Raw genomic sequence first — 14,052 nt, 5'->3', positions numbered from 1 at the left:
CAGGCATGAGGCAGTACTATCTGCAATGGAAAATGGAGGTAACAGTGTTACATGGTGTGACAGATTATTAGCTCCAAGTGTGAATGTTAGTGTGAAATTGAACACTAAGTATATATATGCCAATGTTGTTTTACCTGGTTTTACCTTGTTGTTTACCTGCCCAGGGACTACAGGTGGAAATTAGCAATTGTTGCTATAACCTGGCCGAAGACATATTATCTTGTTTAACAAGTTTAATGTTTATTTGTGCATTGTCCCTGTTTCAAATAAATCAATTTCCATTCCATTTCCATTTCCATTCCAATAAAAAAATAATTTGCACAAAGCAAGCCAATCCACTTTTCCATGTTGATAAGAGCATTAAAATGAGAAAATATAATGGGACAAAAAAAGTCAAGGGACATTTAAAATAGATAAAAATGCGCGATTAATTGCGATTAATCGTGAGTTAACTATGACATTAATGTGATTAATTACGATTAAATATTTTAATCGTTTGACAGCACTAATTTTAAAGCTTTAATTGCAATACCGCAATACCATGAAACCGTAATATTTTTGCTGAAGGTTATCATACTGTCAGAATCTCATACCGGCCCATGCCTTATAATGAAACTGATAGTCACTGTGAGACTGGCACCACCAATTGTCTGAAGCTTTACTGAAAAGGAAGCGGGCAAGAGTTATAAGACACACTATAAAGTCAATCAAAAGAAACTCACAATTGGTCAAATGCACTTATTAAACTTTATACTCACTTGTATTAGAAAGACCTTTTTTATATTTCCCCTATCCCCTATTTTCCTTTTTCACTCATATTTGGTCGTTTTCTCTCGCCATTGCATCTCTACCTCCCCTTTCTCTCTTATTAATTCTGGGCTGTGTTCTTGTGGACAGGACTGATTGCTGTGGGTTGAAATAAGATACGTTAGGAAGAGGTTCAGCCCTTTCCATAGTGACTTGGCCAGAACACACAGACACACACTCACAAAAAACACACACAGGCACCTCGCACATTTGCAGTTTAACTATGTCTCTACGAAATGGTTTCTCCTCCAAAGGGAGAATATGTTCTCATCTGTCCTCAGCCTCTGGCTTTCCATTAGTGCCAGCTAATACAAGTGATCTGAAAGCCTCTTATTTACTCGCCGGTCTTGCCTTGGATGCACTCTTCCTCACAGGACTGTGGCAGTTAGTGGTAGCCATGACTATGTGCAGTGTTTCTCTGTCCAGTCACGCTGTGGTCAGTTCAGAACTAATATAAGGAATTATATTGTGTGTGTGCCTGTGCGTGGTGTGCTTGTGTGTGCTTTTATGTGTGTGGCTTAGGATCAGAAAACAAGAGTGTTGTATTGGCCAGCACCGCCATTCAGCTTCTGGATGAGAGGAAATCACCCATAGCTGCGGGTAAGTGTGGACTCAAGTGGTTCTTTATCTCTCCCACACACACTTCTAGATTGACAGAGGCTGCAATATATTTTCCTTACACTGCTATGTTGGCTTTGTTTTCTCAGTCTACATTTGTCTAACCCTACTTCTTTTCCTCTTTTTGAGTTGAAACACTCACTGCCCACATGTGCTGCTTTTTTTGTCCATGCGCTTGCCCCTGCATGAACGTCAGAAAAAGGCGAGAGTGCAACATGGCACAGACGTTTGCATCCAAGTGTATTCATGCCTACATATATTAATAGATGCCAGTTTCATCAACGCCTTTTGTGCATTCATCTTTTGCCCCTTTGCTTATTTAAGGCATATTGTGGCCTAGAGGATTTCATTGTGGCCTGCCTCATCTCACGTCATGGTGACTCAGAAGCCCCACAATGTCACGCCCATATAATGCAACTTGGTGCAATCAGCTAGTTGATGGTATGAAGTGCGGCCCTCTGTTTCCCATCAACTTGGTTATAGAGAAAGATTAAATGGAAGAAATTGGGACACTGGGGGAGGATAGAGATACAGATGTATGGTTTCACAGTAGTTAGGGTATTATCTTTCAGAAAAGTTGTGAAATTACATCATTCATCACCCACCTCCCCGAAGGCACCAAATGACTTCCAGTCATTGTTTCTTGTATTATTGCAATATTTTTACTGTGGTACTGTACAGTACATATGACAATGACAAGTTAGAATATATTTTTATCTGCAAGTAACATAAAGAAAGTTGGAAGCACCTTGTTAGAATCTTTTTTTTTTTTTTTTTTTACAGCTTCTCACGTTGAGCAAAATACAAACATACAAAACTGCTAAAATATAAAGATAGATAGACAATGTGTTTCTGGCTCAATTCTATTCCTCAGGCAGCTATGCTTGAAGTAAGGTTCATCCAACTTTCTTTATGTTTGTCCTCTGCATGCCTTTTGAAAGTCCTGTTGTCCCACTGTATTTTACATTGATAGCTTTAGTAATCATCCAGTACAACTGTCTTGAACGTGCAAGTTATACTATTCAAATACAGTGTACAGAGTGTGCAGTATTGCAATTATTTCCAATGCCCATACGCGCCAAGGATCAATGTGGAGCAGAGCTTTTGCCTCATATTAAAAGCTTCTTCTGATTATCTATGCAAGTTCTCGTGTCGACAGATGAGAGCCAGTAATGCCAGTAGGGGAATCACAGAAAAATATCTGGACAATGGGAAGACAAACTAAAGAAAGGAGAAAGAGGAATTTTTTTTATAGAAATGCAGTGATAAAGTAAGAGAAGAAATAAAAGGGCAGAGAAAGAGAAAATTATTTCACGGTGCCTGAATGCGTTGACATGAAAGCAGTGCATTGTGGGTACTCTTGGCCTGGGGGAAACCACTGGAGCAGAAGGACAGAGATGGGAGAGTCTGTGCAGTGCCACAACGTGTGCGCGCACATACATACACACAAACACACACGCACACACACACACACACATGCATAGAGGGAGCATCAGATTTCTAGCAGAGTGGTACACAAGCAGCCCACAGTTTACACCAGCCCACGGTATTATTTGACATTGTTGACTTGATCACTATTGTTTTTAAGATTATATCATTCTCTCATATCCTGTTCAGCAGCAATCCAAATGACTAATCAGTAACAAGGTTTTATGAATACCCTATTGTTACATTGGGTGCTGATGTACAGTAATGACGATCATGCTTGTCAGATCGGAGAATGTCTGTAAGGATTATTTTATATAAGCGAGTCAGAGGGGAGGAGAGATGTAGGCTAGAATGCAAATTTAGCGTGGGCCGGTTAGGGCCAGTTTTCACTGCTCTGCGCTTCACTGAGCTGTAGACTTGTAAATACGCTAATACACTAACTGAACAGGACAGGCTGATGACATCACACACCATGGGCCCTGCAGACATCGCTTGAATCACAATGTTACTGTGTTCGTACATACACGCCTGTGTATTCCAGCGTGTGTGTTTGTGTGTGTGTCAGTGTTTGTGGTCACATCCTGAGCCACGTGCAGCGAGTCTGCTGCCTTAATATACAGAGCCACAAAACTCAGGTCAGCCGTTTAGACCAAAGGCATCTGTGTACAGTCATGTGCCTCCACGCTACACTGAGTAAGCTGAAAATGACTGCTGATGGCCAATTATTAATATATAGATTATATTAATGGATACTCGTAATGTGCACAATAAACTACATTTTTAATATAATCTTAAAACATTGCCTGAATATCCTCTTTGTAACAGTTCACAAACATTAAAATAATCAAGAAACAGAAATCAGATTGACCTGCTGTTTCGTTATATAATACTTTAGAATTCCCTTGATATGGTACCAGTAAACTCCATCAGAAAAAAAGGTTGGGCATCATCCGAGAATACATACCCTACTGTATATGTTAATGCATCTGTCATAAATAGCAAACTATTAAAGTTATATCAAGTATAAGCCACAATATTTTCATAGAAATATATGTTCCACCATTTTATCTTGTCAAGTTGACATAATAACAATTCCTAAAACTGAAAAAAATTGTTTTACTGTGCAAGCAACACATGCACTACTAATTTAAATAAACACTTCAAATGAGGGGTATTTTCCTGTTTTTTTTAAGAAATTGGTATTGCTATCTGTGACATTTTCTTTTCACCAAAGGTTGCATGGCTACATTAAAGGTGCTGTAGGTAGGATTGTGAAGATCCAAGACTTAGCCAAAGAATTTGAACATCGACAACTTCTCAGTCCCTCCCCCCCTTTCTGCTAAAGCCCAAAACGGTCTCCTAGGCCCCTCCCCCCACAAGGGAGAATAAATGCATGTGCATAAGCAGGGATTGACGTGCAGTTAGACCCCCCCCCCCCCCACCCGGCCATGATTGGAGCATCTGAACAGGGAGCGGTGGATTTTTGCAAATCGCACTACAGGCTGCAATTACCAGCTTCATATAGTTCTACTGGAACATAGGGTCAGTTTCAGCAAATATGACAGAAAGTTACCTACTGCATCTTTAAATTTAACTTGGTTTCCAGAATTGAGTATTGTGTTCAGTTATTTTATTTTTCAAAACAATTAGTGAAACAAAGAGACATACAGAAAACAGTAGAATCTCCACCAAAGATACTCCTTTTGTAAAGATACTTTCTCCAATTAAGGATACTTGCCTTCTTAAATTATTTGCCAGTAGACAAATAGTAATCAGGTCAAATGTTTCCCTTTTTTTAATATAATACATACTAAATGACATGACTACCATTATGTGATCAGCATTAACTCACAAACAAGACTCAACTGATCTCAAAAACTGTAGATCTAAAAATTCAAACCCATGAACCTCTGAGGTCATAGAAAAACAACATGGCGTCCAGGTTTTGTGGTTGTTTTCGTTTTAGTTTGTTTCATTATTGCTTCAATGAATTCCCCATCTTCACTTCAGTTGTCAGAAAAATATCCTTTAAGAAAACAAATTTCTTCCTTAAAACTATATCACGTTATTAGGCACAGACTCTTATATTCTCTATAAATATGTGCCTACAGTATACATCTCCACACGCACACTCAAGCAAAAACACTGACACAAACACTCTCATTCTCTTACTCTCACGTTAATGATACAAACAACTTAGAACAAAACTTAATGGACAGCAGCTGCCTACTATAAGTTTTTGCAAAATTACCTCAAAATCAGACTCCAAATTATGAACAACAACTAAAATACAACAAATTCTGAAATCCATTGTTTTTAAATACCAGAGCTTTACTATCATACCTACAAATACACAATTATAAATATATAGCAATTTGTTCCTATCTGTGATATGCATTTTTTAGATAAAATGGAATTGATTCCTTTTGGATTCTTTGGCCTGCCCCTCGAACCCGCATACAGCAGAAGATACTCTTCTCATCAGTGCATAGTCAAATACCTGTGGAGTTTAGCTACCCAAGTCTCGGTAGGAGGTGAGCACACACACGCCCACACATAAAGAATCTCATTCTCTTCTTTTTTCTCACACATGCACTAGCACACACATCAATCCACTCTGGATTAGGTTAAAGGGTTGAGGCCCAGGTTTTAAGTCCAGGGTTCATGTTATCACCTCCTAGGCGATAGCATTCTCCAGTGGTTCCTTCTCATCTGCTATGGCATGATCTGCCCCCTTAGCTGCTGCCAACTCCTCGTTCTTCTTAAGCTCCCGCTGATATTTGGCCATGATAGCGGCGTAGGCGCAGCCGTACACTGCTGCAGCCAGCATCATCAGACACACAATCCCACACACTACGCCGGTGATGATCACTGTGGCAATTGCGTGGCGCAAGTTGACAGGCCGATGCCTCTGCTTAGGTTCACACTCTGGCAAACCCCCTCCTCCTCCTCCGCCTCCTCCCCCACCACCATAACCCTCCCCCATTGCCATGGGGACATGGATAGCGTGGCTAGAGGGATGAGCATGGTTGCCATGGGTGTGGCCTCGCAGTAGCCTCTCAGACTCCAGGTGGTGTATGTTAGCGAACAGGTAATGGTAGCTTGTGGTCATGCGGGGAAAAAGGTTAGGTTTTTTTCTGTCTTTCTCTCTCCCTTTCTGGCGTTGGAAAGTAGTAAGCAATCTTCTCGGTCTTTTCCCTCTTTTTTTGGGGTCCACCACTCCACCTTGGGATCAGAGTTAAATAGTTAGATCACAATGAGATGCTTAAAGACTGACTGAGGGGCAGGAAGTAATAGGGAGGCGTGCATTAATCAGTTGTGTAGTATAAGCACATTCCTTTTTGGCAGCTTACTACAGAGGAGGCCACAGTCATAATCATCATAGCTGAGCCTGAACCAGCCCATAACTTGAGATGTTTTTTTAATGTAGGGTGTAATGGCTTACTTTAATGGGTCATATTAGCAAGTGTGATATGATTAACACCTCAATCACTGGAGCCGAAGGGATCGAGGCAGAGAAAGCATTGAGTTGGGACTTTATTGGCTGCCCTCTGTTTATCCCGTAAATCTCTTTATTTCATTAATCATTTCTCTTGCTATTCATGTCGAGCGTGCTCTGTCACACACTTCCTTTCCGCCTGCCTGATTCTCCACTGGCTTTCTATTAAGCATACATCCCTGTATCTGGGTCCATTGTTCTGTTTTGCAGTAATTAGAATTTTCAGCCTCTAAGACGATAGCTGTGTCAGGGTAACACAGGCGTGTAGGCGGGCCAGCCAACTCCAAGCGAGCTATATCTTTTAGTGTACACTGGTTCTTGTGTTATCTAATCTATGCTGGGGTTGGTCTAGCATGGAAAATAATGTAGTTGGCAATTTAACTCTTAATACACTCTCTATCTCTGGCTGTAGAGATCACTACCATACTTGTAAGAGCTGCTGCATAGAGTGCCTTACATGAAGTTATTCTTATTGCTGCATGTTACGTTTTGATAAGCTTTATGGTCAGGCAATACCAGTGAAGCAACAGTCACAATAAAGACTCTACTGTAAGGGACCGTTCGGTATTTATGGAATGGACCACCGGAGGAAAATAGGGGAGGGTCATGTCTTTTTATTCTTTGTTGAGGGGAGGGTCATCCAACATTTTTTAGTCCGGGCGGGGGGGTTACCCAACTTTTGTATTCATAGAAACAGCAAAATTTCAAAGTGGCTTATTTGGTGCATATTTTTCCATGTAGCTCTTAGCCTCGGCCCTCCTTCGCTACCAAATGGGTCTGATCCATGAGTTTGGCTGTGGGGCACAGTGAGCACTGCCCCTCTGGTGGCTGAAACCGGGAATTGCATTGTTTAAAAAATGAGTGGAATAATGGCATGACCAGATATTTTATAAATATCTTAGCTAAATAACACAAAACAACTAAATGGTGGTAGGTAATACATCTGATTTCATATACTGCTTTAGTAAAAAAAATATTTCCTGGGCAGCAGGACACAAAAAATGAAAATGAATGTTGCTAGTCTGGACATCTTACCATGCCAAGGTTGCAATAAAGGTTTCCTAAATGCCACATTTGATGTCAGCTTACTAATGGATTGCGGGTTTTTTGTAGATTTGGACTTAGGTTTATTCCACTTTGTTTAAACGGCGAAGTGGAGGAAGCTTAGTGACGAGTCCATAGCAAGCATAGTTGAATGTTACCCAGAGTGCCTTGCTGAATGGTCTCAATGTTTTATTGTTTTATTTCACACGAATACTAGTTTACTAGAGGAGTAACTTAGTATTTGAAGTAATGCAGTAATGCAGGAAGTGTGCATTTAGTAATGCAGTGATGAAGCATGATTATTGTGTTTCCACAACAACGTTAGTGAGTAAATCTACTGAAATGGCCACCACACCATAACAGAGGAGTGTGATGCGTCAGATGAGAATGCAGAGGTTTAATCACGTATGTTGTTGCTGTAAAATAACAATGGTAATTTGTATATCTTTGCCAAGTGCAAACCAGTGTAGAAGGTATCGATAAATTGTTGGGGGAGGGTCGTGCTTTTTTTCCAAATCATTTTGGAGGGTCATAGAAATATTATTACTGGTGAGGGGAGAGTTATGTGTATTTGGACTAAAGGTCCCAAAACTTCTCCAGTGGCCCCATTAATAAATAATGAACAGTCCCTAAATGTTGTAAATCGTCACCATAACATTATCCAGTATGGCTCTGACATGCATGTTGTCACCTCCCCAAACACAGTACTCATCAGATGTTAATAATAGTATAAAAGCCAAAACAATGTGCATTCCTTCCACACACACACTTATTCCACCATGTTTAATAACTGGAAAGACGTTTTAGCCTGTTTTTAACTTCACTGTGTCAACCTCTCAGCGCACAATATATAAACATTTTGAGGTCAGTCAGTCTATTTTATTCACTAAAATAGACTACTTTCATTGTGTAAACTGGTCATTTCAATATATAGGCCAGCCATTTCTACCCTAATGCCCAGCAGGAAAGGCATTGAGATGGATGGGTGTTGGAAACATTACAGACATTTCCCTAGCCACTGCCTGGAGCTACTAGTGGTCTAACCTTTAAAGAGGTAGGACTCCAGCCAGAGTTTGAGGCCTATGAGCTGGCAGTCACACCTCCAGGGGTTGCTTCGTAGTGTGAGGCTGTCCAGGCGGGTCAGGACCTCCAACAGGGAGCGGTCCAATCGTGTTAGCCTGTTGTATGCTAGCCCCAGGTGGCTAAGGTTCCTCAAACTGTCCCCCATGGCTCCAGGCAAACCCCACAGGCTGCAGTAAAAGACAAGGCAAGGAAACGAAATACATACAATGAGTTATCTGTGATCAAGTTTAAACTGTGTATTGTTCAACCAAGGACAAACAACAAACTTGATCTGTTCCAGTGTTGTTGTTTAACCTGTTGTGTGAGAGGTCCAGGTGTGAAAGCGAGCGGATAGGCCCAAGCAACCGCTTGTCAAGCTCTCTTAAGCTGTTGTAGGCCAGGCTGAGGCGCTGTAGAGTTCTGAGACCCAGCAGCGCAGTCGGTGAAACAGATGTTATAGAGTTATTAGATAGATCGAGAATTCGGACAAGTGGTATTTCTCGGAAAGCCATTGATCCCAGCCCCCTGATACGGTTATCTTGGAGATAAAGTTCTTGGGTGTCCGGATGCAGTCGTCGGGGGATGTCATATAGGCCTCGACCCCGGCAGTCTACTACTTTGGTATTGCTGTTGCAGCTACACTCCTTTGGACAGGCATGTGACAAAGAGAGGAGGGAGAGGAGGGCACACACCAGTACCACTGTGAAAACAAGGGGGACAAATATTGGATTACACATCTTAACATATATGCTTGTGTATTTGCAGCTAAATATCAAAAAAGTATTTTATTTTCTAGGTTGACAAAGGAGGTGATCTCTTTCAGCAAGACCCTGGACTACTATTACATAACTACATACATTCACACTACAGTCTTCAACTGCCATCATCACTGAAGTAAAGAAATACCTTTGTCACAGAAAAGAGACATTTAAGTGCGTATAAATGCATTTGAAAATAAAGTCTTTCAAAAGAATGAAGTTTACTTTGCCTTTGCGCAGATAGTACTGTTCACAAGAAAGTAAACTTATTACTAATATGCCAACTCCCACTTCCCACCCTCCCATAGCCAGTGGCCCTGGGTGACTTCACCAAAGACTCATAACCCCTCACCCACACACAAAAACATACACAGCAGATATTGGGTGTCTGATTCCCATTTGAGATGACTTCACATGTCCATTCCTTCTGGAACATTACAGCAGTATTTATAGCATTGGCTGGAGTAGCTTGAGGGTCATTGAAATGAAGCTCAGACCCAAGCCTGGGAATGAAGCTGGCTCACAAGTTGCACTCACAGATCCTTAACAGATTGATTAGCTGCACCATGTTTATCTCCATAGGCATACGTTGTTTTCTCCTGTATCATGCAGCATCTTCAACTAGAATCTTCACCTGAATTATGCCTTTGTAATGAAGCAGCAGTGGGTTTCATATTATCAACCTGAAGCTTACTTTCAGATTCATCTCAGGAAACACTGTGCAGCTGAAATAATCAAACAACCGTTGAGGAATGTTGAGTTGCATGTCACAGCACAATATAATTGTTCAAATTCTGTGCTCATACAACACTCATCTCGAACAACTGCAATTTAGCATTCAGCAGTTATGCAGCAGTATCACTTGGAAAATACCAAAGCCTTTCGCACACTGCTCCCCTATTCTTTGAATAAACACTATTGTAGCATAGTCTACTAATTAGAGTGACCGTTTCCCATTAACAAGCATGTAATAATCATTTTGTCTTTGCTGGCTGGTGGACTTTTTGCAGTGGATTTTAGAAATACCCAGGCGCAGACACTCCCAGCTCTAAGCTCAGGTGTTAGTTTGGTACGGCGGCTCTTGGCAGCGTTGTTGTTTTGATGTTGCTTGCGTCAACAATAACAATCAGAACATGGCTGGGTTGAGATTTAGCATGCTGCAGTGCAAAGCCCTGTGTTAATTGCATCCTTGTTAGTAAAGTGAGAGTGTGAGTGTATGCAAGAATGCATTTCATTGGATGTGCTTACACACGTGTGCACCTACTCATAAACAAACTCAAATGCATACAATGCATGGACACACATAAACAGCATCAGCTCAGTGGAGCGTTGTAACAACAGCCCTGGAATGAGTTCAACACAGGAGAATAGCTCTTTGCTCTGATGTGTCCCTCCAGCCCAAAGTACACACAGAGAAGCTTTATGACATGCACACACAACACACACAGCAAGTAAGTTAAATCAGCTTGGTAACAATGTCAATACCTTTTTGCAATGGGAAACACTCAAAGGCAATGCTAATATACAGCTGTGAACATACAAGTGTGAATGTAGTGCAGGTGTGTTAATTTAACTGCTTAAATTTAGGTGTTGTGGTTGTAAACCAGGAGCAGTCCATGCTTCATTACCACTCAGTTATACAACAGTCTACACAACATACTAGACTCAGCAGCTGATAGCAGCCCACCTAGCCATGCACACGTACAACACACATATACACAAATGCATTAATGTTAATTTTCTTCCCAGTGATGGAGCTCCTACCTCTCATATCTGCCAGTCGTCCTTGGGCCACTTGCATTCGATCTTCTTTTAACTCCCTTTTTGGATACTAGTGACTGTCACTGGTTGATGATCCATTAGCCACCGGTAGTAGGTTAAGATTAGCTGTCCAGACTCTCATCTGTGTAGGCTGATATGGTCAATAGGTAGGAATAAGAGGCTGAGATCAGCAGCAGGAACCTGTGTTGCCTTCAGGATCCCCAACACTGCCTGCACGGGCATGAAACCCCATCAGAGCAGGCAGATCAGAGCACAGAGCTTACTGCTAGCCAGTCTGGGAATCACTGGAGTTAGGGAGCTCTTCCTCTCTCTCTCTTTCTCTCTCTTTCTATCTCTCTCTATCGCTCTATACCTCTGTAGCTCTCTCACTGCCTCTCAACCTCTCTTTCTGTCTCTTGTATTCTTCTTCATGCTGTTGGTTGCTATTTTCCCTTCTCTCTTGCTTGATTTGATTTTTTTTCTGCTCCTCTATTGAATCCATGATTGGGGGAATGTGATGGCGTGTCCTCTCCCAGCAGACAGCTGCTCCTCTTAAATCACAGCGCACACACATGCGCTGACATTTACGTTATCTCCTATTGCTCTGGCAAGAGTTGAACAAGACAAAATTAGATCTGGATTGCGGTATGTCAAATACACAAATACTCAAAACACTTCAACACAGAGTGAACACATTCGGAGGATGCCCATTGCTGTGGCATGCTCTGATGATATTATGCATGAGCCGTGGGCAGAAGGGCTGGCAGAACACGCCCCCAGCACAGCAACACAGAACGCACGAATGCACACATACGCATGCACACATGCACACAGCAGGATATTAAGCTGTTGCAGTAAATTCACATGGAGTTTTTTTTTCTTCTTTTTTTTTTTTACATGTAAATGGATTGACTGTTAAGCTTATCTGACCACATGGGTCGCTTGAAGGAGAAGCAAAAAATGAACAAAGATGGAGACAGGGAGGGATTAATGATGGAATCATTTTTTAACGACGATTATGATTAAGCTTAAGCTCACTAGCTGACCTTGGCTTGTAGTACCCTCCCTGATATTTGCCCTCCTGTCCATCCATATTTATATCCTTACTTCTGCTGAAGGGCATGGCAATTATTTTCATTCTGTCATATAGTAAAAAGTGAGTCAATATGTGTCACCAGCTTATACTTAGTTGATTTGTTGTGGGTAAATGTGTGAAGAAATCAGCCTTGATCAAGTAATGCACACATGAAGATGCTTTAAAAAAAACATGAACGCATGTATAGGGTCATGCCCTGCGCAAACATGTCCACACTTGCATCCACACTCACATGCACACTTGAGTGGTCATGTGCACCTACATAGGCAAACACATCCTCAAATGTGTGATGACACCTTTATATTTGCTAAAAGCCCATTTTTGTTGATGTGTACAGACTGCAACATCTAAAAATGTTAAGCATCAAGTTACAAAAAAGGAAAGAGAGAAAACATGCCCTACTTTTCTTCCTCTGACCAGATTGTCATATATTATCACCATGTGCATCTCTTGTAAAGCATTTCATGCATGTGGCATCAAGGCCTTAAGGGCAAACTACAAAGATGGTTTGCATGATTTGCATATGATCTTTTCTATTTAATCTTATGGTTCGTTCAGAGAGCTATTTGACATTTGTGCAGCACAGATTTTTCCAAATGTTTTTCAAATGTAAAGCAATGAACCACCTGATCATTTTTAAAGTCATTTATCTTAGTCTTAATTTTGCCTCAACCACAACACACAGGAAGGAGAGGTCAATGGTGCCGACTTCTGGCACCCTTAATAGCCTCCCATTCTGCTCATCCTCTAAATGTTGTTCAGCATCATGACATGATCCGCCCCTGTGCTGTGTAGCTGCATTGGAATGCACAACTAAAATTTACAAATCACTACATCTCTCATCTCTCATGCACACACTCAGATGCACCCTTGCGCTGATGGATATATATGTTTATACAATCCTTATTAGAACCTGAAATATCCGTAGGATTTAAACCGGTTGTCATCTCTCCTTGCCTGGGATTGCACTGCTAGCAGATTGGTGATGGGGTGGATTTGGAGTGGATTTCATCTTTGGACTCATAAACCCAGCTCAGGGCATAAATAACCCCAAGTTCTTAAATTATACCTTGGGAAATTAAATGTTCCCCTATAGTACAGAAAAGTCTCGAGCATTAGTGAGATAGATTTGGGCTTTTCTCTTTTTGCTCTAAGCCGACTTTCAGGTAGCAGCCAACATCAATGTGCACTTTTCACCTCTAATACAATTTTACAGAGCAAAATCCTCTACTGCTCATTTTGGATATGTCACCATGAATACTTTTATTTGCTGAACAGATCCTATATTATTTAACTATATTTAAACTTTTGTTTTATTAATTTTACAATACCATATACTACATGGAGTATTTCATGTTTCAGATGAGTTGTGTCATGAAATCTTACATATTTTAATTATTTGAAGGTTTCACAGTATTTTCTATCTGACAACTTATTTGAGCTCCTTATCTGTTTTCTTTCTCAGTCACTCACTATTTCCTTTGTTTTTACAGCTTCTTTTAGAGTAGATGATCTTGTATCTTTTATTGGCTTATCCAGGTTCTCCCTGGTTTTATACCATGTGTGTTTCCATTGCTGTTGCCCAGCATCTTAAATTAGCCTCTTCTCCTGGGTTTTCCATGTGGGTGTAGAAATGGTGGGCTGCTGAAAGGATCTGGCAAAGCTTATGACGGGATAATCTGCACCTGTTCCTCTGGACAAGGACTAATAATACTATTAGTTATTTGTGTATGCATGTGTGTTTCAAATCCGAATTTTATAACAAGATAAAATCAACATTTATGCAATATAAGAATAAGTATTGTTTAATTATGTATAATTGGTAAGCTGCATTATGTTACAGTAATCATATGTCAGGTAGACAACACTGACTCCAGTATTGGCTTGATACCAATAGCACAAGAGTATTAGAGATATCAATACCAAAATGTTCCTCTTTAATAGCTACATGCACTTTAAGATGTGTTAAACATTATCTA

The 14,052-nt window shown here is 40.8% G+C and overlaps 2 protein-coding genes across 2 annotated transcripts in view; one reads left to right on the top strand and one right to left on the bottom strand.

The window, feature by feature from the left end:
• The window catches only part of cacna2d3a (calcium channel, voltage-dependent, alpha 2/delta subunit 3a), a 136,947-nt gene that overhangs the window by 107,396 nt on the left and 15,499 nt on the right, over window positions 1-14,052 (top strand). Inside the window, exon 25 of the mRNA XM_039800316.1 lies at window positions 1,330-1,407. Coding sequence (XP_039656250.1) covers window positions 1,330-1,407 — 78 coding nt within the window. The remainder of the gene's footprint in view (window positions 1-1,329; window positions 1,408-14,052) is intronic.
• On the bottom strand, window positions 4,467-11,702 carry LOC120558947 (leucine-rich repeat and transmembrane domain-containing protein 1). The gene is made up of 4 exons (XM_039800317.1): window positions 10,981-11,702; window positions 8,774-9,158; window positions 8,441-8,646; window positions 4,467-6,078 (listed from the first exon to the last, which is right to left on the bottom strand). Exons 1-4 carry the CDS (start codon window positions 11,015-11,017, stop codon window positions 5,531-5,533), a joined length of 1,176 nt encoding a protein of 391 aa, XP_039656251.1. The 5' UTR covers window positions 11,018-11,702; the 3' UTR covers window positions 4,467-5,530.

The sequence above is a fragment of the Perca fluviatilis genome, chromosome 5 (assembly GCF_010015445.1).
Source record: "Perca fluviatilis chromosome 5, GENO_Pfluv_1.0, whole genome shotgun sequence".
Lineage (NCBI taxonomy): Eukaryota > Metazoa > Chordata > Actinopteri > Perciformes > Percidae > Perca > Perca fluviatilis.
This window is presented reverse-complemented; position numbering and strand designations above follow the sequence as displayed.